Source organism: Trachurus japonicus, chromosome 2, assembly GCF_045865225.1.
Source record: "Trachurus japonicus isolate A0001 chromosome 2, Traja_1.0".
Lineage (NCBI taxonomy): Eukaryota > Metazoa > Chordata > Actinopteri > Carangiformes > Carangidae > Trachurus > Trachurus japonicus.
The window spans coordinates 9,572,501-9,596,829 of record NC_140908.1 but is presented as its reverse complement, the minus strand read 5'-3'; the positions used below and the strand labels follow the sequence as shown (position 1 = coordinate 9,596,829).

Sequence of the window (24,329 nt, the reverse complement as noted above, 5' to 3'; positions counted from 1 at the left end):
AACCTGTCTTAGCTCTAATTGTTGATTTTTTAAAACTAGGAGATACAGATATTTTATCAGTGCATTAATTACCTCGTGGACTAGTAAATCAGAAGTCTAGATCGCTCTAGGAGAAAGGGGTATTGGCAATATGCATTGAGTGACAGAGTAAAGAATTGACACAACCATCAGGTAAGTTTTAAGTGTGTTATATTGTTTTGAATAAAGAAATAAAATAAATAGAATGAATAAAAGAAAAAAAATGTTTTACAGTGTCAACACACACATGAGATATCGACCACAGTTTCCAATAAATTCAGTCTCTGAATAAATCACAGTCTCTGTTTTGGGTAGCTCGCCACGACCACTGAGGTCCCTTCTACCTTACAGAACAGGAGAAAATCCTCAGCAGAAGAAGTAGTTGTGCAGATCTCAAACCCAGGAATCCATACCAAAGAAAAAGACCCGGCCTATAAAGGCCAAAAGAAAGGGTTACTATATATTCATGTAAATAAAATATACTTCTAAATGTAAATAAATGCATATAAACACATATTTATACATGTATATTATAACATTGTTTCTTAATAATTGTTTTAACCACTTTTTACTGTGCTTTTAAAATGAACCGAACACAATATAAACATCAACATGCGCCAAAATGGCGGAATACTCCTTTACATTCATCTCCTCTCTTTTCCTCTTTTTTCTATACCGCCGCTCACTCTCAGAGAAAATACACCGAGCGGGGGGTAATGTACACAACACAGATATATAAAACTATTTTTTAAACACTATACACATGAATTTAATGCCTCACTAATCCATATTAACATTAGCAGATGCACATTTCAGCTTTGTTCACCGGACTTTTATCAATTAAGTTCAGGCTACTCACCAGATGCTCAAACTTCACATACACACACATACTCCGGGCACAAGGAAGAATACACGGCTCGTCTGTCCAGGTTCCGCTTTTTTAAGAGACAGGGACATGGGAGTTCAGTAATGTGTAACCTCAAAAATATAATTTAGCGAAGTACATGTGGCTAATGGCCGGAGCTAGCGCCGTAGCTGCTAATAACACAACTCACGTTCTCCTCTGTCTCCGTCACAAAACACACGGTCCGCTTCCAACCCACAGCAAAGAAAAAGGCTTCGCTCTCTGCGCCGACGATAAAAAGTTAACTCAGACTTGGAATATCTGACTTTCTTTCACAAAACGGTAATATCTGCAGCCGAAGCTTAGCATGCAGCCACCTCGACGACGGTCCGGCAGAGAGAGAGAGAAAACAACAACACGCCTGCACGTACACCCTGACGGCGTCTGATTGGCTACTCCGCTTCACATCACGTGAACTCCTCATGTCACCTGAATCTTTTACACTTCCAGAAAGGCACATTCGCCACACTTGAAATAAACAAAACATTCTTTTTAAAACAGATGTAAATAAACGTGTGTATATTAATCTTTTAAATCTATTTATTGACATATTTATGATTTTAATCATAAATCCTATTTATTTATTTTATGTAAGATTATTTTAAATCAAACTCTATTTATTTATTTGTCACATCTATTTATTTATCATTTATTAATTTATTGATCTAATCAATTAACTGATAGCTGGACTAGGATAAGGGCCTAGTAACCTGGGTTACACCCTCCCCTTCTAAAGGTGTGTATGTCCCATTACACCCACATGACTATGAATTGGCCTTGGGGTTACTTGGAGGATGTCTGCATAGCCAGGGTTCTGGAGTGCATCGGCAAAAGCAAGGTTGAGGCCTTGGAAGAGTGACTGGACTATAGACAGCAAGGGATTTCCGAGTTGACCATACTGTAGTCGTTCAGGTTGTTCTCTACGCCTCTGGGAACGTCTGGGAACACTGTCACCCTCACTCTCTCCCACGATGACTGGAGAGGTTCCTCTTCCAGATATCCCAGCTGCGGTTCCCTCATTGGTTCTGTCCAATGACACATCCTCACAAGATTTATTGACAGAGCATCCGTCATCCTTGCTGCTGTCACTGAATGACAGATCTGAAAAAACAGGAAGGCTTTCATCCATAATATTTGGTTCTGAGGGAGACTCCGACATGCTCGGCTGAACAGGTAAGGTCTCATCCTCCTGTCTTGAAATGTCAAAGGGGGCGTCCTGAGAGCTTCCAAACAGAGCTCTTCTCACTTTGGGGGGATCAGTTTCTCTGTGCCTTGAGATGACCTCAGCCTCCGGATCAACAACTGCTGAGGTTCCTTTCCATCCAGAACAGCTTGGCTCATTTGAGGTGTCATCCCCGAAAGCTGGAGGTTTCTCTGACTCGGATGGAATGATCTCCACAGGCATCCACTGTACTGTCCCTCTTTCAGGTGCACGTCTCTTTTCTCTGTCTTGTTTTTCCATGATTAATGTCTCTGTCTTTTCTTCCAGGTCAACAGGAGCAGGAAGCCAACCAGCTGAAGACGAGGTGGGTTGTTTTGTCTCTCCAAGATGTCTCTCCCTTGCAGGTACTGTCTCTGGCCGGGTCACAAGTCTTGTTTCAATGAAGTCAGAGTTCAATGTCTCTCCAGGTAAGTAGTAGTAGTAGTCACTGTCTTCTGACTCTGAGTTGTCATCTGCCACCTCAGACTCGGCTGCGGCTTCCATTCTCAACTGTCTCCTTGTTCTAGGTTTGCTGATAGTCTGCTTCGGAGGTTGCTCGGGCTCTGCCACAGGTAAGAACCCACACGGCAGCAAGAGGTCACGGTGTAAGGTGCGAAGTGGTCCATCTTTTCCCTCTGGTTTGACAGAGTACACAGGTAGGTCACCAGCACGTCTGACCACTATGTGAATGTCTGGTTCCCATTTGTCGGCCAACTTGTGTTTCCCTCTGATCCGAACGTTCCTCACAAGGACTCGATCTCCTGCCTCAAGAGTGGACTCGACGACTCTCTTGTCAAACCGTTGTTTGTTGCGCTCAGCTGTCTTTGAGGCATTTTCCGTGGCAACTCGGTAGCTTTCCTCTAGGCGGCCCTTTAAGTCATGCACATACTGGGAATGTGACTTGGGTTCACAGCTGGAAGGGAGACCGAACGCCAAATCAACTGGAAGTCGGGGTTGCCTGCCGAACATTAGTTCGTAGGGACTGAATCCGGTCACGTCATTCCGCGTGCAGTTATAGGCGTGCACTAGAGGCTTGACAAATTCTCGCCAGCAAGACTTGTCTTTGTTTTCGAGAGTGCCCAACATCTGGAGGAGGGTCCTATTGAATCTCTCCACTGGATTCCCCCGGGGGTGGTAAGGGGTAGTCCTGACCTTTTGAATGCCAGCGATGGAGCACAGTTCTTTGATGGTGCGAGATTCAAAATCTGGACCCTGGTCACTCAGAAGCTTTTCCGGAAATCCATAATGCACCAGGAAGTTTTCCCATAAGCACTTAGCCACAGTCTGCGCTTTCTGGTTTCGAGTTGGTATCGCGACTGCGTATTTAGTGAAATGGTCCGTCAGCACCAATATATCTTTTGTGTTGCTCTGATCAGGTTCCACCGATAGAAAATCCATGCAGACCAACTCCATGGGCCTGCTGGCTTTGATGTTACACAAAGAAGCCGCTCTTTCGTTTGGAGTCTTCCGGCGCACACAACGTTCACACATCTTGATCTTCTGTTCGACATATGCTGACATTCTAGGCCAATAGAATCGTGACCTCACGAGGTCGAGGGTCCGCTCTATGCCTAGGTGACCTAAATCATCATGTAGACCTTTCAGTGCTGTGGCTCTTAGTTCAGCTGGTAGAACGAGCTGGTGTTTCACGCATCCGTTTTCTTGCCGTGCTCTGTACAACACTCCACCTCTTAACTCTAGACGCTTCCATTCTCGGAGCCACAACACAAGTTCTGGAAGTTCTTGTCTCAAGGTAGGTGATGGCATGTCTCCAGACTCCTTGTGCTCAATGACCACTCTGAGGTCAGGGTCGGCCTGTTGCTTTGTTCTCATCTCCTCTTCAGTCCAATGACCAATCACAGGAAGGCCATGGTCTTCTTCCTGCTGGAAACCATTGGGCAGGGCATCGGTATGGACAGCGAGAGATTCGACAAGTGCAACTGATGGACATGTGGAGTTCTTGTGGGACCACTCAACATCATGCCTCTCACATATGGCCTTCACCACATCTGGAAGAACAACATCTGGACTCTCCTGATCCTTCAGGTAATGTAGAGTGAACTGTTGGATCCTTTCACGTTCTTTCCTCGACACAGCATCATCCAGGAGCTCCCCATGTGGTCGACGAGAGAGTCCGTCTGCATCCTGATTCTGAGTTCCTGCTCTATACTGGAGCTTGAAGTTGAATGTCGATAGAGCTGATAACCACCTGTAACTCGTGGCATCCAACTTCGCGGAAGTCAGGATGTAAGTTAAGGGATTACTGTCGGTGACGACAGTGAAGTCGGTACCGTACAAGTAATCACTAAACTTAGCAGTGACAGCCCACTTTAGCGCGAGGAATTCCAACTTGTGAGCAGGGTATTTTGCCTCACTCTTCGTCAATCCTCTGCTTGCGAAAGCGATAGCCCTCATCCGTCCATCTTGTTCTTGATACAAAGCCGCACCAAGCCCTGTCGTGCTCGCGTCAGTGTGAAGGACGTATGGGAGTTTGGGGTCTGCAAATCCCAAGACAGGTGCGGTGGTGAGCTTGTCAATGATCTCCTCGAACGCTCTCTGACATTCTGGAGTCCACCTCTTCCCAAAGGATTCCTTCGGATGGAAGTACAGGTGAGTTTTTTCTTTTCCTTGGATGTGTTTCCTGAGAGGTGGGTATCCAGAGGTAAGGTCATTTAGAGGTTTGGTGATCTTGGAGTAGTTCTTCACAAACCGTCTGTAGTACCCAGAAAAACCCAGAAAGGAGCGCAGCTGTTTGAGGTTCTCAGGTACTGGCCAGGTCTTTAAGGCTTCAATCTTCTGCGGATCTGTCTCAACGCCGTGCTGGGAGACGATATGACCAAGATACTTCACGGAGGTTTGGAAAAACTTACATTTTTCTGATGACAATTTCAAACCATATTCTTTAAGTCGGTTGAGGACCTGTAGTAATCTTGACTCGTGTTGCTCCAAGGTATCCGAGAAGATGATGAGGTCATCGATGAAAACCAGCGCTTCCTTGCGGTTGAGATCGCCTACACACCTCTCCATCAATCGCTGAAACGTACTTGGTGCGTTGGTAACCCCCTGGGCATTCTATTAAATTCCCAGAAGCCGAGGGGACACACGAACGCCGTCTTCTGTTTATCAGTCTCTTCCATTTCGACTTGGTAATAGCCCGATTTTAAATCGAGGACTGAAAACCACTTGGAGCCAGTCAAAAGAGAGAACACTTCTTCTAAGTTTGGTAGAGCGTAAGCATCCTTTATTGTTTGTGAGTTGAGTTTCCGGAAGTCGATGCATAACCTCACAGAGCCATTTTTCTTCCGCACGACAACAATGGGGGATGCGAAGGGGGACTCGGACTCGCGTATGACACCAGAATCGAGCAGCTCTTGAAGATGTTTCTTAACTGCGTCGACATCGTGTGGATGGATGGGTCTGGGTCGGTGCTTGAAAGAAGTGTTATCGCTCAGCTTGATGTGATGCTTTACTTTGTTGGTATGACCAAAGTCCATGTCGTGCTGAGAAAAAACTTCAGGCATGCTATTGAGCAGCCTTGTGATTCGCTCTTTCCACTCCGGTGGTAATGGGGAATCCCCAAAATCAAACTCCATCTTTTTGGTTTCAGGAGCGGTCAAGTCGGCGGAGGGCTCCTTTCCCATCACCTGTTGAACGGCGTGAATTTCAGCCAACACCGTCCTCGGAGGGATGGTGACGTCATGTTGAGTCTCATTCCTCAGCAGGATTGACATCGAGCAAGGGCGCTTGACAGGTAAGGTGCACAGGGAGCTAGCAACCAACAGTCCGCCAGGAAGGGACGACACAGATGCGGCCTCTACAACTGCCCACTTGTCCTGGTGAGCACCACTCATGTGGACCTGCCCTTCCACAACGGCTGTGCTGCCCGCTGGCACCACTTCGGGGGTGTTACTCCGCGCCTTGATCAGCCCAAGAGCTCCAGTACTTGCCTGCTTTTTCCGTACTTCCAGGATTTTCAAAACCACTCTGTAGCCAGGAAGGAATGACTGAGGGCGACAATCATGCCTTTCAACATAGCTGGAATAGAGGACGTCTAATGAGTTGGTGCCAATGAGGATTTGAGGCACACTGCTCACATCAGGAACAACCAACACCAGCGTAGGGACTTCAGTCTCTTTTCCCAAAAACTCCTCTGGAAACAACAGGTTGAGTTCTACGTACCCGAGGTAAGGCACGGCCTCTCCATTGGCTCCCTCTACTTGCAGCTCTACATCCAAAAGGTCGTCCAAGGATTTCAAGGAATGATGGGACAGGTGAGTTTGAAAAAATGACAGCGGGACAGTGGTCACCTGAGATCCCGTGTCTAGCAGGCAGTTAACTTTGTGGCCTTCAATAGTGACTTGAGCAGTGCATTTTGTTCCAACCAGCTTGGGCGGCAGTATGGTGGAGGTGGTGTTAGCATTACCACACTTGCTAGCCACTTGCTTTGTTTTTCTAGGGCGTATGGTTGATCTTTTAGTCCCTGTTTGCCCTGCAACAGGGGCTTCTAGTAGTTTAACTGCTGGATGCTAGGGCTGCCATTTTGCTGATCCCATTGCCGTTGTTTTTCTCTAAGCAGCTGTCTCTTTTCCTCAACGAGGAGGGGGTTGGGTTCACTCTCACAGTGGACTGCCAGGTGAGCGTCTCCACCGCAGCGGAAACAGTACCATGGACGGGGCCTATTGTTTGCTGTTGGCCCAGAACTGGACTGTCCGCTCACTCTCTTGTTGGGTGGCTGGTGTCGAGCTGTCATGGAGAAGTCTCTTGAGAATGCAGGCGATGGTATCTGATGACTCTGAACTTGGGGTGGGCTCACCTGTGCTTGAAGAAAGGCAAGCTGATGTTTCAATGCTTTAATCTCTGTTGCTTCTAGGTGGTCGCTCTTTGCTTCCTGAGTTGCTTTCCTCATATCTGCTACTTGTGCTTGAATGTCAGTAATTTGTCTTTTCAATGTGCTGATTTCAGTTGTGTCAGGACAGCTGACTTTGGCTTTACGTGGAGTTGTAGTCTGCATGACAGCAACCTGGGCTTGTATTTCGTTGAGCTGTTTCTTTAAGACGTCAGTATCTGTTACTTCTTTCTCAGGTGTAGCACAACTGTATGCAGCTAACTGTTGTGATGCAGCTCTGAACTTTGGGACAGCAGGACTTGGTTTGTGTAGTCCAAGGTGTTTTTTTCATGCGGTTATGTTTACTTGCCTGTCTGTCTTCCTCCGTTCTAATCAGAAGCACCAGTTCAGCAAACGAGGGCGGTGCATTTGTTTTCCGCTCCAGCTGGAGATCAGCGATCAAGCCATCATTCCAGCAGCCACGACAGAACTGCTTCAGGAGGTAGCGGTTTCGTTCACTCTCGGCGATACCACCTCGTCTGACCACAGCACTCAGAGCAACTTGCAAGCGGTTCAGATAGTCAGACGGCTTCTCGTCGTTGTTCTGCAGCGTCCCCATAAGCTTAGCCAACAGCTCATCTCCATCCTCTACAGAGCCATAGACTGAATCAAGTAGCTGAAGATACACTGATGGCAAAGCTTGAGGGCTGACATGCTTGATAACATCAGTAGCTGGAGGCAATAAGCTGTCCAAGATCTTGCGTGTTCTGTGCAGGTCAGACATGGAGGGATCTGTCAAGAATAAATCAACATTTGCTCTCCAGGTGTCAAAGTCAAGTTCACTGTTTGGACGAGGAAACTTCCCAGAGAAAGGTCTGAGGCGAAATGAAGAGTGCATGGGAGACATAGCTTCATTAGCTCGCATGACATGTTCAACAACGACCCGTTGTACAGCAGGAGGATTAACGTCACTCATGGTAAGTACTGAATGTGTCACTGCAGCATTGTCACCATTACCACTGGCTTTGATGGACTGGGACGCTGGGTGTTGAGTGTTCAAGTTAGCAGCCATGCTAGGCGATGGGGCGGCTGTCAACACAGCAGGCTGCAACTGATCATTCACACTGATAGGTAAAGACGTTACCTGTGGACTCGGAGCAGCGGCCTCGAGCCTTCGCAGAGCTGGTGTTGATGCTGCTCGGGCATCACCTCTCAATCCACGCTGATCACGACTGGGTGAAGGAGATGGTGGGAACACAGCTGGTAAGTTCCTGACTATCTCAGGTGAGACAGATCCAAGCAGGAGAGAGGGCTGTTGCACGACCTGTGATGGCGCTTTAATATTTTCAATCCCCTGAACAGTTGCATCAGATGTGTTCAACTGAGAGTCTTCGACTGGTGCAGTGTCAGCGGGGAGGTTCACAACTTTACCTGCACTCATCTTCATCAGTTCCTCTTGAAGTACACTTTCAAATGACTTCCCACTTTTATCAGCTATGGCTTGCAGTTCCTCAAGATACCCCTTGGTGGCGCTGCTGCTAGCAGTGCTAGTGTAAACACTATCTAAGGAGAGCACCTTAAAGGTAACATTTGCATTAGCTGAGCTCTGATACTCTTTTGGCAATATAGGTCTAAATGTGTGCATTGCAGAGCTATTTGAAAATTCCACAATGGAGCAGAGATGATACTCTGATTTTGGATCATCAATGACTAGTACTCTGCTAATAGACCCATAGCATTTCAGGTGGCTCTCAAGCTCCTCATCTACTTCAGTTTGAGTTAACCCAATAACAATAACTGAGTTACGAACATTTATCTTTTCATCTTTCACTATATCCATTGTACTATATTGTTGCTTACCCTTTTACTCGTGTCACTCAATAATACTCCACTTTCTCCTGGCTGGCTCGCCAAGTTTCTGTAACCTGCCTTAGCTCTAATTGTTGATTTTTTAAAACTAGGAGATACAGATATTTTATCAGTGCATTAATTACCTCGTGGACTAGTAAATCAGAAGTCTAGATCGCTCTAGGAGAAAGGGGTATTGGCAATATGCATTGAGTGACAGAGTAAAGAATTGACACAACCATCAGGTAAGTTTTAAGTGTGTTATATTGTTTTGAATAAAGAAATAAAATAAATAGAATGAATAAAAGAAAAAAAATGTTTTACAGTGTCAACACACACATGAGATATCGACCACAGTTTCCAATAAATTCAGTCTCTGAATTTATCACAGTCTCTGTTTTGGGTAGCTCGCCACGACCACTGAGGTCCCTTCTACCTTACAGAACAGGAGAAAATCCTCAGCAGAAGAAGTAGTTGTGCAGATCTCAAACCCAGGAATCCATACCAAAGAAAAAGACCCGGCCTATAAAGGCCAAAAGAAAGGGTTACTATATATTCATGTAAATAAAATATACTTCTAAATGTAAATAAATGCATATAAACACATATTTATACATGTATATTATAACATTGTTTCTTAATAATTGTTTTAACCACTTTTTACTGTGCTTTTAAAATGAACCGAACACAATATAAACATCAACATGCGCCAAAATGGCGGAATACTCCTTTACATTCATCTCCTCTCTTTTCCTCTTTTTTCTATACCGCCGCTCACTCTCAGAGAAAATACACCGAGCGGGGGGTAATGTACACAACACAGATATATAAAACTATTTTTTAAACACTATACACATGAATTTAATGCCTCACTAATCCATATTAACATTAGCAGATGCACATTTCAGCTTTGTTCACCGGACTTTTATCAATTAAGTTCAGGCTACTCACCAGATGCTCAAACTTCACATACACACACATACTCCGGGCACAAGGAAGAATACACGGCTCGTCTGTCCAGGTTCCGCTTTTTTAAGAGACAGGGACATGGGAGTTCAGTAACGTGTAACCTCAAAAATATAATTTAGCGAAATACATGTGGCTAATGACCGGAGCTAGCGCCGTAGCTGCTAATAAACACTCACGTTCTCCTCCGTCTCCGTCACAAAACACACGGTCCGCTTCCAACCCACGGCAAAAGAAAAGGCTTCGCTCTCTGCACCGACGATAAAACTTAACTCAGACTTGGAATATCTGACTTTCTTTCACAAAACGGTAATATCTGCAGCCGAAGCTTAGCATGCAGCCACCTCGACGACGGTCCGGCAGAGAGAGAGAGAAAACAACAACACGCCTGCACGTACACCCTGACGGCGTCTGATTGGCTACTCCGCTTCACATCACGTGAACTCCTCATGTCACCTGAATCTTTTACACTTCCAGAAAGGCACATTCGCCACACTTGAAATAAACAAAACATTCTTTTTAAAACAGATGTAAATAAACGTGTGTATATTAATCTTTTAAATCTATTTATTGACATATTTATGATTTTAATCATAAATCCTATTTATTTATTTTATGTAAGATTATTTTAAATCAAACTCTATTTATTTATTTGTCACATCTATTTATTTATCATTTATTAATTTATTGATCTAATCAATTAACTGATAGCTGGACTAGGATAAGGGCCTAGTAACCTGGGTTACATCAGCATGTACATAATTTTAATAAAAAATGTAGAAAATAAACACCAGTGCCAACCTGAGCTTAAAATCAGACAATACCTTGCCTCACCAAAGAGAAATTGAGTACACCATTACTTTAAATTGACTTATTTTCTGTTTGATTTCCATTTCTCCGGGTACTTAGTGAGCTCCAGAGAGCAGATGGAAAATCAGACAGTATAACCAAATCAATTTGCAGATGTTTTTGAGCCATGGCCACTGTGCACGATGTTCTACTGCAACTTGTCTAACAATAGCATTGACCCGTGCTCGCGACTAAAGGATCTTCTTTCTAATAATCACACAGACAGAGCTAAGACGCTGATGTTTAGCAGATACAGTAGTACAGACTAACAACAGGGACGACGTCATCCTCTGGAGTTTAACACATGCCAGCAAAGCCCGTTCCCAGCCCAGCACAATGAAAACCTCTGGCTGATATAGCCTTCTTCCACATCTGGAAGAATTCTGTCCTTTATCATTAAATGACAGCTGGAAGATTTCTTCGGTGCGCTGCAGGTTGTATATGAGCCAGATTAGGGCCCATGAGAAAACAAACACGCAGCCCAAGGACTGTTTTGCCATCAATATAGAATGATATATTGATTCGTGCACTTGTTTACTGCACAACTTTCACTGATTTTATTGTGTATATAACTCAATGGATTATTAAAAGATTTGCGCAACTACAAAAGTATTCACCTGAAGGCCTCGTCTGGCACTCAAATCAGGATCTGTTCCTTCCTCTTTTTGTTTCTTCTGAAGATTGTGTCCTTGATCTCAGAAGCACATTGGTACAAAAGAAGCACTTTTCATCAGGAATGATAAAACAGGATCAGCTTGTTCTGTTGTAACAGTTCATAAATGAGCCAATTATTTATATCATTTATATAACCTATTCTTCTCTGTTCCTTTTGGCCACTCAAAGGGCTTCATATTCACACAGGGAGGAGTTTTGAGCCATTGACCTTGTGATCGGTGTGCTGAACTGTTTTAAAGGACAATTCCAGGCGAATTCAACTCAGGGGTGTATTTTCCTATCATTTTAGGTCTAAAAGAATGAATCTGAAGATTTTCAGTTTAATCGCTCCTGTTTTGCGGTAGTTGCGTCTGTCCCACATCGCCACAGCAGCAATGAATGGGAGTGGATGTAAGTTCCACTGCTTAGGCTGTTTACAGCCCTCAAAGCCGCAATTTTTTTCCACAGACAGCGTCAGATGGCGACTCAAACATGCACCCAGAAGTTTATTTACTTCAAGCAAGCCGACATGTTTGTAAAACTAGATCTAATTCAAAGTCTCCCGGAGTCTCGCACGAGCCCGAAGTTGCAGTGCTGGTGTATTCAGGCGCAGTGGGAGCTACCGCTTGTGTCATAAACACAGGAATATCAACTCTTGACTTGCTTCAAGTGCACATTTTTTTCCACAGACAGCGTCAGGTGGCTACTCAAACATGCACCGAGAAGTTTTTTTTACTTGAAGCAAGTAAAGAGTTGATATTCCTGTGTTTATGACACAAACGGGAGCTTTTCCCACTGCTCCTGAACACACCGAGCACGGCAACTGGGTCTCGCGCGAGACTCCGGGAGACTTTGAATTAGATCTAGTTTTACAAACATGTCGGCTTGCTTGAAGTAAATAAACTTCTCGGTGCATGTTTGAGTAGCCATCTGATGCTGTCTGTGGAAAAAAATTGCGGCTTTGAGGGATGTAATCAGCCTAAGCAGCGGAACTTACATCCACTCCCATTCATTGCTGCCGTAGCGATGCGGAGACAGACACAACTACCGCAAAGCAGGAGCGATTAAACTGAAAATCTTCAGATTCCTTCTTTTAGACCTAAAATGATATGAAAATACACCCCGAGTTGAATTCGCCTGGAATTGTCCTTTAACTTGACTTGTGTGAAGTGAGGGCTAATCCTCAGCCGTCCTCCATCACCTCCTCCTTGTTGGTGTTACACAACCGTGTGCATTGTTTATCCAAAGGTCATCTCATCTATCACGCATTCTCTCTGTCTCTCTGTGCAGCTGCTTTCTTTTCTGCCATTGTTTTTGTTTGTTGCCGCAAGTGTTCCCGTTCGCACTCCAGCAGAAGTGCAAAAAAAAAAAAAAAAAAACTTCTCTTTTTTGTTGTTTTTTTGTTTCCAATCCTCTATCGACCTCCGTTATTATGACTAAACAGAGGAACAGCGAGAACCACCCACATCAATATTTCAAGCACTCATGGGCACAAAAGAGACACGGCCCAGAAACAAGCGGGAGGGAATAGAGAAAGAGACGGACCACAGGCCCAAAGACAGACAGAATGAAAATGTGAATGAGAATAGAGTTGATGAGGATGGTTGGAAAAAAGTCAGGCGCACAACCCGAACCTGATGAGCATCAAAAAAAAAGAATGATAGAGATAGACTGAGGTTTTTTGTCACAGTGATGTGGGTCGTCGAGGCAGAGGGGGTTAGCTACAGACAGCAAAAGCTTGGGGATGGACAACCATCAGAACAGACACGAGCACAGGAAATGAACAAACACAGATGAAGGGAGACTCGACGTAGATATTGAACCGGAGCAAAGCCAGCGGGGTATATGATTCACATTTATGGTGACAAACAAACAGAGCTGTGCTAGTTCATACCATCTTGATATATATGAGCTAAGGGCACAGACTGTGCTGCACCGGTCACAGCGTGTGCTTCATTATCCTCCCTGGCAGTGTTTTGACACATATAATAATAAAAAATAAAAAAAACTATGATGTGTTTTCATCCCTGGCTGTGTGTGTGAATGTGTTGGATGCATGATGCAACATTTAGTCAAGAGTTTTCCCTCGGCAGCATTTGTGGTGGTGTCCTGTCAAATTCCTCCTCTCCTGTATCCTGCTCCACGGAAGAGTGCAGCGGTTTGTTTTCTACGTTGTTAAAACCTCTGTTTAATGAAGCGAGGCAAATATGTGGTGCAAATACATTTTAATTAAGACTAGGTAAGTCAGACTGTGATAGATGATGCATGTTAAAGGGATAGTTCAACAGTTCTGCAAATTGGCCCATTGCCATAATCCCTATAGTTTTAGGAGTAGGTTCGTTACCTTTAATTGTCGGTGTAAGCTATTTTTAGAACGGCGGAGCAGAGCCGCGAGCTGCTCAGAGCTACGCTACGGAGGCTAATGGGATTTCTTGGTTTCCCTCATCAAACTCATCAAATACACAATCCAACAACTCCAAAACGCTCTGGTGGACAAGTTGTAACCAGCCCCCGACAGGAACGCGCATCAGCGGTTTTGCATGAATTTACCTCTAAAACAACTCTGTCTCGTAGCGTTCCGTTATTATCTCATAGCGTGGTGAATGTGCAGGTCACAACTGTTTTGGAGTTGTTGGATTGTGTATTTGATGAGTTTGATGAGGGAAACCAAGAAATCCCATGAGCCTCCGTAGCGTAGCTCTGAGCAGCTCGCGGCTCTGCTCCGCCGTTCTAAAAATAGCTTGCACCGACAATTAAAGGTAACGAACCTACTCCTAAAACTATAGGGATTATGGCAATGGGCCAATTTGCCAAAATGTTGAACTATCCCTTCAATGGTGCAGCAACGACAAACTTGAGTTGGTATTTATCTAAAATAAAATTTGAGGAAAATGGGTCAAGTGCATTTCTGGTGTGACCTGGGTTTTCGCTGAGTTTTGTCATCCTTGATTTCACTTTCCTGCCTCCAACCAAGCCTCACAGATTCAAACTGACTGACGGACTTCACCTTCGCATCCTTTGACAGTTTGATCCTCATCTTCCTCACATTTACACCTGGGATCTGCCCAATACAAGCACAGCTGTCAGCTGCTGGCCCGCTGAGCAGCCTCTCAGCCTAAACCTGCTGCTCCTATTTTTAGCATTTACTAACACTCCCCATGGGGCTAGCTTTGCAACAGGACATGTGTAGCGGAGACACGGATTATTGACTTCCTCGTTTTTAATTAGGACACTTCCAGTCAAAAACACTCACAGGATATGAAGGCGTGAAGGAGCTGACCATTTATAGAAAATGGTTAAATGATTAACGATGAGAAACTAATCCCCTCCCCAAAAACCGACACCAAAAATACAACACAAGGAGCAAACAGTGCTAGCACGCACGAATCAAATGCGGCACAGTGCACCTGCATGTCTGTGATGGAGCACAACTAGTCAGCTGATAGTCACACAGCTGGTGAGGCTGCCAGTGATTGCGGAGCATGAATGAAACAGCTGATGCTACTCAGCTAATATGAGCAGGACTTAAGTGTTCTGCCTGAACTAACACTATGCTCCAGTAATTCCTCAGGCGCGGCGAAATTTCACAGCAAAATTGATTTATTCCAGCAGAATCCCCGTGATTAGTGGATACACCACGCGCACGGGGCTGAAGCAAATCCATGCTAATTTTTTCACTCACTCGGCTTATGTTGATATCTGACCTATAAATTCACATGGTGGACCAAATAGCAGCCTGCTTTGATGAAGAAACCGCTGAAGCTTATTTGGTTCTTGCGCTTTTTCCTGACTAATTTCACTATTCTGGTGTGACCTCAACAGTACAAAGAAAACCCTGCATCTTTCATGTATTTCAAACATCCAACCACACACTGAGTAATCCAGCGCCCACTCCACGGCACAACCAGTGTTTCGGTTGCTTCACCCTGCACCTCCATCCGGATCTCTGCAGGGTTAAGTGCCTCCTCCTCCTCCTCGCTCAGTCCCACTCTGGGAGGGGTGGGGTGGGGTGGGAGCTGTTAAAGCAGAGCGATTCTGTTTGCCCAACTGGGTCCATTTGCGAATGACAAATTTGACCCAGATCTAGTGAGCAGCGAGCAGATAAATTAAAGTCTGACAGACATCCAATGATTTGGAGCTTGGCTGCAGAATCATCCTGTGTGAATTGACTGGGAAAATCTAACAGGGACATTAGTAGATCGTTAATGCAGGCTGAAGATGTGCTCAGTGCTTCCATAGTATAGTGGCGTAGTGCACAGTGTATGTTAATAAATCTGTGTATCATTCGTTCATTCGTTTTTCAAAATAAAACCAAAAATAAGAAAACGAAAAAACAACTCTTTTTCTCAGTATTCGTTTCCAAAACTAAAATGAAAAACGGATAACGACTCGTTTTTTCAGTTTTCGATTTTATGCTCAAATGAATAATGGAAAAAAACGGATAACGAGCGTTTCTCATTTCATGTTTCATGCAATTTGATCCGGAAATGACCGTGATCCGAAAGTGACCGTCTCTGCCTTTACTGCTAGAGCCCGCAAAGTAAAGGATAATGTATAGTTCGGAACCTGAAGGGGTTTATTTCTCCATAACAACCGACCAACTATACATTATCCTGCTTATTACACGGTTTACAAGTGAAATTAATTTGAAACATATGTTGATCAAAATACATGTCAGCCTGAGTCAAAACGTAACCTGTACTGACGTAATTGACTATATACATGGAGACCACTGACACCTGTGTGCTTGAGTGGCTCACAGAGGTGGACAGGCAGTTTCTGATGTATGGACTTTTGCTGAAGCGGGATCGAGTCCCGCTCCACGCGAATATGTGAAGATTATTTTTTCCACTTTATTTTTTTTTAATCCGTTTTTCATTTTAGTTTTGGAAACGAATACTGAGAAAAAGAGTTGTTTTTTTGTTTTCTTATTTTTGGTTTTATTTTGAAAAACGAATGAACGAATGATACACGGATTGTTAACATAACACTGATAATGCATATATGTAATGTGTTACAACTTACTGCATAGGGCTGGGACGATATGCTTTTCTCTCGATTCGATTGTTCTACGATTTTTTGGATGGCGATTCGATTTAAATTACGATTCTACGATATTGCTGATTCTCTCAATTTTTAGACTGCATTTTTAACATTTATCTGCACACAAATACTGTAGGAGCCTATAAATTAAACCTCAAAACCTGTACTCTCTGTATGTAAAAAAGGCTAAGAAATGCACATTGCACAATATTTAAAAAAAAAAAAGGTTTTTGAAAAGAAAATCGATTTAAAAATCGTCAAAAAAGATATCGCGATATTTATGTGAATCTATTTTTTCTCCCATCCCTATTACTGCATAATATGAACACTATATAGCTTCATATGTGATGCTGCAGTATCTAGTTCAGCTCACTTTGTATTCTGGATCTCTCCGGCCTGATTATCAGTGATCTAAAGAAGGAGTGAACCCAGACAGACATCTGCTCGTCCGTAAAGTAGAGAGAGAGAGAGAGATGTGGAGGGGAGCGAGGGAGCGGCGGGGGGTGGGGGGGGCGAGGAAAAATGAGAAAAGTGTCAGTCTGATTGTGCAGCCCTGAAGTGGAAGCGTGATGAAGCTTATCATTATTGAAACATGAATATAATTTGTTAATCAGACGTACGAGCTGCTTCACCTGCTAAAGAATGAACTCTGTCTTCATTTGGATTCCCCGCTCTTAACCCCTCCCCCTCCTCACCCACAACCCCCTGCTGATTCACACCGATCCTCCATCATCCGTCCTATCCATCTTCATCTTCTTTAACCTCTGCCTGCCCCTCCCATCCACTCTCTGTCCTCTCTTTCACAATATGGCCCTGTGCTCGCTGAATGTAAATCATATTTCAGTCTCTTTCATCAGGCTCCGTGCCCTCTTGCCAACATCACCCGGCAGTGCACCACTATTTATACACCACGACTCCAAAGTGGCTCCGGATCGGGCTCTGTTTTCAGCCTCTCCAAATATATACCGAAACATGGACCTGACATTCTGCATGCCGAGTTCATATTCTGGGGCTTTTTAAGTCTATAATTATGTGTGTGTGCAATATAACCTCATGACGAACTTTCGTGTCACCTTAGGATACTGGTTTTTCTATTAACCGGGATGGCAAAAGTCATTCGGTTCAGAAAGCTGAAATATCTTGACACCTTTTGGATGAGCTGCCGTGAAAATTTAAACATTCATGGTCCCCTGACCTCCTGTCGCTTGACATTTGTGGTTTTAAATAAAATATCTCAGCATCTGTTGAACTTTAATGAAGGAGAACAGATCCAACTCCCTATTGTCCTTAAAAGAACTAAGTAATAGGCTATTACACTTAATTAATTCTAAATACATGTTAATGTAACTTGATGTCTTTCAGTCAGTGTACACAACGATATAAAGGTGAGTTTTGTGTTTACTGAGGTCAGATTTTAATAAATTCACATTGCTGCTTAATGACTAAACACCTGCAAAACTACTGGGATTTGAATCAGTCTCAGCTGCATAAGTTTAGTGCTAATTAAAGTGAAATGATATGATACATTAATAGTTTGTGTACCAAAGGTGGACAAATGCACAGCAAGTGCTCGCTATAATGCTAAACTGCTGTGTGGTTGGCTGGATTTTCCATTCGAGCTGCCATACAAACATGGCGACACTCTCTAAAGCAAGACCCTTGCTATATGTATTTATAAAAAAATAATTATAAGGCTATGAAAACCAAACAAATTTTATTTTATAGCGATTATACACTTATACAAATATATTCAAGGGTAGTATATTCAGATTTTGCAAATAAACCTTGCCAATTATTACACACTGGACCTTTAAGCATTGCCGAAATTAGGTAGCGCGGGCATTCGCAAACGTTTGCTGACGTTACCTAGGAGATCTGTGTCAGATCTTGTGAGAGTGTGTTGTCGAGACAGAGACAGGTCATGAAGAAAGTTAATTTTCTCCTAATTTGTCCATTTCCATGTCTAAATGTTCAGAAGATGTGAGAAATTAGTCCAATATTTACTCCAGTATTTATCTAGAATCAACTATTATCTGCGCTCACATTCAAACTGACTGCTCGTCGTGTGGCGTCTTGTTTCTAAACCGTTTTTCCCTCACAGAGCTGCTAGCACGGTCAAACTGTGAACTTGTTATTTGCATCTCTGTGCTTTGTTTTTCACAGCTCCAGTTAATGATTATGTGTTCGTTTATGATACACAGCAGCCAAAAGGATTTACACTGGGGACCTTTTGTGAAAAGCGCTTCCTCCCTTTCTTTCCCACTTTATGGCAGCGATGAATGGCACGGAGCGAGGAGGAGAGAGATGGCGTGGTGCTGCCCTCACATCGACATATTGCTGTAGCTAGGATGAATGATTAAAACAGTACGCCTTGAGGTCTTTTGGCTAATTGTTGAACACATATGCTCTGGTGGGGCTGTGGGTGTCAAACTGCGTTAGAGAATAGACAGTCTGAGTCACGTAACAATCTCTATGGGGAAAAAAAAAGCCTAGAGATATGCATTCATTATCCAGCTGTGGGAATGGATTATCCTACTTTGCGGTGCACATGCTACCACAATACCTCTGGAATAAAAAGGGCAGTCTTAACAAGCACTGACAGCAGCACAGAGCAGACTTTAATCTACGTCTCAATTCTCCAAATCCATAAACAAAGTCGACGAGCAGGTGGACAAATGATTTTTGTCTGAATGAGTCGAATGAAGCGGGGACTTTCTGCTGAGAGACCGCGTAACTGGGCAACTATTTTCAGAGGCAAGGCTGTGAGCAACAAGTCATCATCACACAGCAGACCGGCAATGCGTCACACACACATATACACACATATACACACACACACACAGGGCTCTGCTGCTGCCAGCTCCATTAAAAGATTTGAATCTGTGAAACTGAGACGAAAAGAGATGCCTGGTAAAAGTTAATGGAATTTTTACGAGCTCACCGGACTTGATGAGGACACCATCGAGCCCGGGATCAATGGGACGTCTTGCAGAGACACATCGCGGCTTTTAGTTTATTTAACATTTAATTAAGTGCGTTTAAGAACGGTGTTGCATATTGATTGATGTCTTTTTTTCTAAAACAGCTCACAATTAGCCAAAAGGCTTTCACATACAGTAAAAAAACTAAAAAAAAAAGCTGGAGAGAGGTGACTGCTCCCTTTGAAATTGGATAGTGCCTTTTTAAAAAATGGAAAAAAACATTTGTTGAAGGAATATTATGAAAGAGAAAATATAGTTTCAGGATGGAAATGAATGTCAATATCAAACGACCTCCACGGTCTGCGCTTATGTACATTTAATTCATTCAGAAAACACCTGAGAAAGTTACTCTCCCTCTCTCTCCCCCCTCAGCTGTGTTATCCTGTTAACCCGCTCTAATCCCACACTATGAAATCCTTTTAAATGCTTTTATGTTGCGTTACATTTTTTTTTACAGAGCACATCAAAATTAGATATTTTGGCAGTTACGCAAATCCTGATAATCTGAATGCCTCACACATTTTCAACACAGCTCCCGGCATGAAAGAAATCAAGTCCAATTAACACCTAGGTGATTAGCGATTGTCTCCAAATGCTCCACTTGTTTTGTTGTGGTAAGGGTCTGTACTGTTTTCTCTCCTCAGGCTCATAGAGGCTGCATTGCCCCCTACTGGCTAGGAGCAGCCATTACAATAACTCAAGAGTATTAGAAACATTTAAATTATGTAACGGCTAATTTATGCTTGCACATTTTAATGAGCCAGAACAAAATATGAAAAGTGCAAATGCTCAACATCCTTGATTAGTGGCCTATTTTCCCGCGTATTTGCATGTATGTAAATGAAAGAAAATGAAAAGCGTGTGCGTCGTGTGTGCTTCTAGGAATAATAACCGGCCCGCATGATGAGATGTGACACCGAGGCACAGGATCACCTCATCTGTCTCATGCATCGGTGTGTCTGTGTGTGTGTGCAGTCATGACCAGGAGGTCAGACAGATGCTGCAAACACAAGCCAGCGTCCCCGGAGGTTTCCGTCCAGCCACACAAGCGGAAAAACACGCTCTTTGCACTCAAGATAAACCATTGCATCACTTCACATCTGCAACTGCTGGGAACGTGGACACCTCGCCTCCTGTGCACGCTAGAGAGTTTTTGGCCACAGCCGAACGACCACCTGGGAAACCATCAGTCATTGTTATGTCTGGCCGTCCAATGACATTGCTGCGTTTAAATAAATGAAACCGGCCAGAGAAAGAAAAATACGGCGCATCATCAAATATTAAGCTCAGCCTTACAAATGAGCTGGAGACAAGGTCGTGTTTTATAAGCAGCCGGCTGCATTGCTCTAGCCTTGTCCTCTCTATGGGAATCTGGGAACACTGCCCATATGCTCCATTAACACTGACTACAGCCTGGGTTTTTTTTTCAAGGAAATATAGGAACAGACTGCACACACTCATGACACAACGCCAGATAGACTATGTGCAGCGATGCCAGTTTGTCACAGATATGTTGACCAGCTGTGCAGCTTGTCATCTAAAACAGAATAAACAATACTGCATTTCCTGCGGGGGGAGAAAAACTAATGTGAAACCCGAATCAGCTGGGAGTGATCGAGAAGTGGCAAGCTGGTGAGTCATATCGACAGGAAAGGCTCACGGTGTCTGTCCCTGTAGAGCAGAGCCGATGCAGGCAGGAGGTTGGACACTAGAGCAGTCGTCCTGGAGACAACTGATGATAAACATCCAGGGATAAGCAATGAAACAGACACAAGCTATGATTACAAACAAAAACATGGTGATTATCACAGGGCTAGACGTTGTCGGAGGAAGAGGGAAGCAGCCAAGCAAGGACAAGGACGAGGGTGAATCTTGGACCGGCTTGTACTCATTGGCCAGAGCTGAGAGAGAAGACAGGATGCAATCAAAACAACTATTACTGTGGATGTAGCCCTTTGTTGCTACTTCTTGTCTGCAATGTCTTGTGCTGTGTTGGTCGGGGGGAAAAGTTGGTTTCTCCCAGAAAAAGCAGCAGAAGCAGCAACCAGCTGCCTGTTGCAGCCGCAGTCGACACAGATAAGAGGAACGAGACCGAGCCAAGACATAAAAGCTGCAGGCCTGAAGACAAGTCCAGTCCATTGATGATTCTCTGCGGGTTTGTCACTGGAAGCGACCCACTTCACATTACATACTGTCATGTGATCCACTAGTATTTACTACAGTAGCTTTTAGCTGCTTAAACAGAAGAGAAGTGATACCTCGGTGAACTCTGTGCATCAAAAGGCGGCTGAGGAAAGCTATAAGCTCCAGATAGCAAACAGCTAATGAGACACAGTGGAATGCAAAACAGCTGTAATAAACCCTCTTATCTATGGGAGGCTGTTATGACTTATGCTGTTGCAGCCCAAACATATGTCCATTGACAAATAATAGACTAGAAAGCAGAAGAAAAGCTCCGAAGATCTCTATCTTGGCCTCAGTGATGTGGCTCATTAACCACAGTAATCTGGAAAATGTTTTCATCTCCAGAGCCAGATGTGATTTGATTCTAATAGCTCCACGTCTCTCCGTCTCCACTCTGGCCTGACGGAGAAGTTTCGCGCAGCTTCCAGCGAGCGGCAGCCGACATACCAATTACAGGGTTATTTTTAAAATCCTGCTTAACCATAAAGCTCCCCGAAATAGGTCTTAAATAACAGGGTGTCGAATATCAGCAACCCCAGTGGCACTGCATGGAGGCAGCTGCTGCTGTGTGATCTGTGCCACCAGTTTGCAACTGGCACCAACACTGAGAACTACAAAACCCCCAAAACACAGCGGCTCATGAGGATTCAGTTGGGTTATGTTTTAAATCCTCTGAAGAAATGCAGCAACGACTGAGCTCATTGTCCTTGGAACATTTTGACAGGTCAAGACGACTTCACTTCAGGAGGGAAAAAGTAGGTCATGTGGACCTTCTTGTCTCATCATCAGACATTTGGTAAATGGGAGGTTTTCTCATAATGACCCACTTCACTTCCAGCAGACTTAGATTTTCCTCTCAGAGCAGCCAGCTGAGATGGAAAAACAAAGCAGGAGAGCGAAAAGATCTGCCCTCTCCTCCCGCAAAGAGACGTGCAACTCTGAGTGTTTTTCACCAGAGGAGAGGAAATGACGGAAAAGTGCAAAAAAAAAAAAAGCTAGGGAGTGAAAGCAAATGGAGAGACATATACCATCCCAGTTTGTAAGTTAAAAGTAGTGGAGGACAGAAACTGCAACAGTTTGCCAGTTAAATCTACAGACTCAGAAGATAAATGTGTTCTCACCACCACAAAGTTTGCACTTTAAAAGTTTCTTTCAGTTCTGTGATAATACAAGTTCATTCATCTATCCATCAAACTCAGCTCAAAGTGCAGCCTCATAGAGTGGGAAGTGGAAAGTAACTGGATAAATGAAAAAAATAAAAAACAGAAAGGTTCAGGTCACACCACATGTAACAGTGTGAAAATCCACAGTACTCACCGACTCGGCCGCAGCAGGCTTCTCAAACATCCTCTTAAGACTATCAAGTGGGATGGCGAACCTTTCAATCCTCTTAGCAGCCGGCGGCTCCTCTCTCAGCGCTGGGATGTCTGACGGCTCTACCTGCGGCCCAGAGGGACGGCAGGAAACGCAGCCCAAGGTCGCCGACACTGCGCTCGCCACCTCCTCTCCATTTCCTGATTGAATTTCCATTGTTGTACAGAAACTGTATCTCTCCCCCCCTCTCTCCTCCTCCTCCTCCTCCACCTCCTCCTCTCCTTCACTTTTCCCTTCAGGCTGTTGCTCGGAGGGGGGAAGTCTATTGTGTGAGGTGAAGCGGTCGGGGTGAGGAAGTGAGAGAGAGGAAAAGAGGGAGTTATGAGAGGGTGAGGAATAGGAGATGGAGATGTTGCTGTGGTTGCTCTTTGTCTGTCAGCCTCTCCGGGTTTGGGGAGTTTTTTGCAGGCACAGCGAGTCGCTGGAGGAAAGAGGAGGAGAAAAGAAAAAGTTCACAGGGATTTTTTTTGTTTTTTTTCCCTCTCTCTCCCTCTGCCGGGTAATTACTCACTCACACACACACAGAAGCCTATGTAAACTCACATGTGGGCTCAGAAAAGCAAATTGAGATATGAGCTGTGAGGAGAAAGTGGCTGATTGTGTTTTCTTAAATGCTTAAAATCTTATCAGCTTGATACTGACATTATAATTTATCATATATTCAACTGTAAACCCTTATATTTTATCAGAATATGCTTTATATCTGGCGTTAAACACTGTTTTGCACATCGCACTACTCCCAAATAAGTGCAGACAAACAACAGTAGTGGTGTACACATGTATTATACATAAGTACATGCACTGTGCTCTGCTTGGCCCATTTCTGAGGACAAAGTACTGGGCTTTATGCTCCATTACATTTCACTGACAGCTGTAATTTCTATGGTTAAAAATAATGTGAAGCATTATTAGAAATTAGGAGTTCAAGTTAAGTAGAAGAGGGGACGCACTGCTGCATAATAAGCACAAGGCCTCCTGGTGATACTTTAAATAGAGTAGGAATTGGTTAAAAAACTGATACTGTCAGACTATAATGTTAATTCTAAGAAGCTAGTGCGCGTGTTTTGAAGGTCAAAAGGGAAGAAAAGCATATCTGAAGGAATAACACTTGTTTGATTTGCTGTACTTATTATTTTTACGCAACTGTGGGAAACCAAAAACTGGGGAGGTGAATCCTGCAGAGCCCAGGGCAGAATGCTGGGAACAATCAGATCTGCTTTATTTTTCAATCGGCTGGTCAGAAAAGCTTTCAGGAGAGAGTTAACAGATTTTTTTTTGCCTCACCCATCCTCTCTTTCACAACAGGCCTGGGTGGGTATCGGAAAGCTCATTATTCCTGATCAAATCAAGGAAGGAGCATAACAACTTACCCTGCCAGCCTCCTGTGCACAACATGATGGAGGATTTATTGTTAACTTTTCACCAGCGCTTCCTGGGGAGTGTTTTCCTGAACTCGGCCCTGGCGAGAAAAGGGAAATCAAC

General features: G+C 44.0%; 1 protein-coding gene across 1 annotated transcript in view; it reads right to left on the bottom strand.

The window, feature by feature from the left end:
• Nucleotides 1-23,200, bottom strand: part of xirp2a (xin actin binding repeat containing 2a) — a 59,294-nt gene extending 36,094 nt beyond the window's left edge. Inside the window, exons 1-2 of the mRNA XM_085799670.1 lie at nt 23,075-23,200; nt 22,791-23,032 (exon numbers count right to left, since the gene is read on the bottom strand). Coding sequence (XP_085655796.1) covers nt 22,791-23,003 — 213 coding nt within the window. The 5' untranslated portion in view covers nt 23,004-23,032; nt 23,075-23,200. The remainder of the gene's footprint in view (nt 1-22,790; nt 23,033-23,074) is intronic.
• Between the last annotated feature and the right edge of the window lie 1,129 nt (nt 23,201-24,329).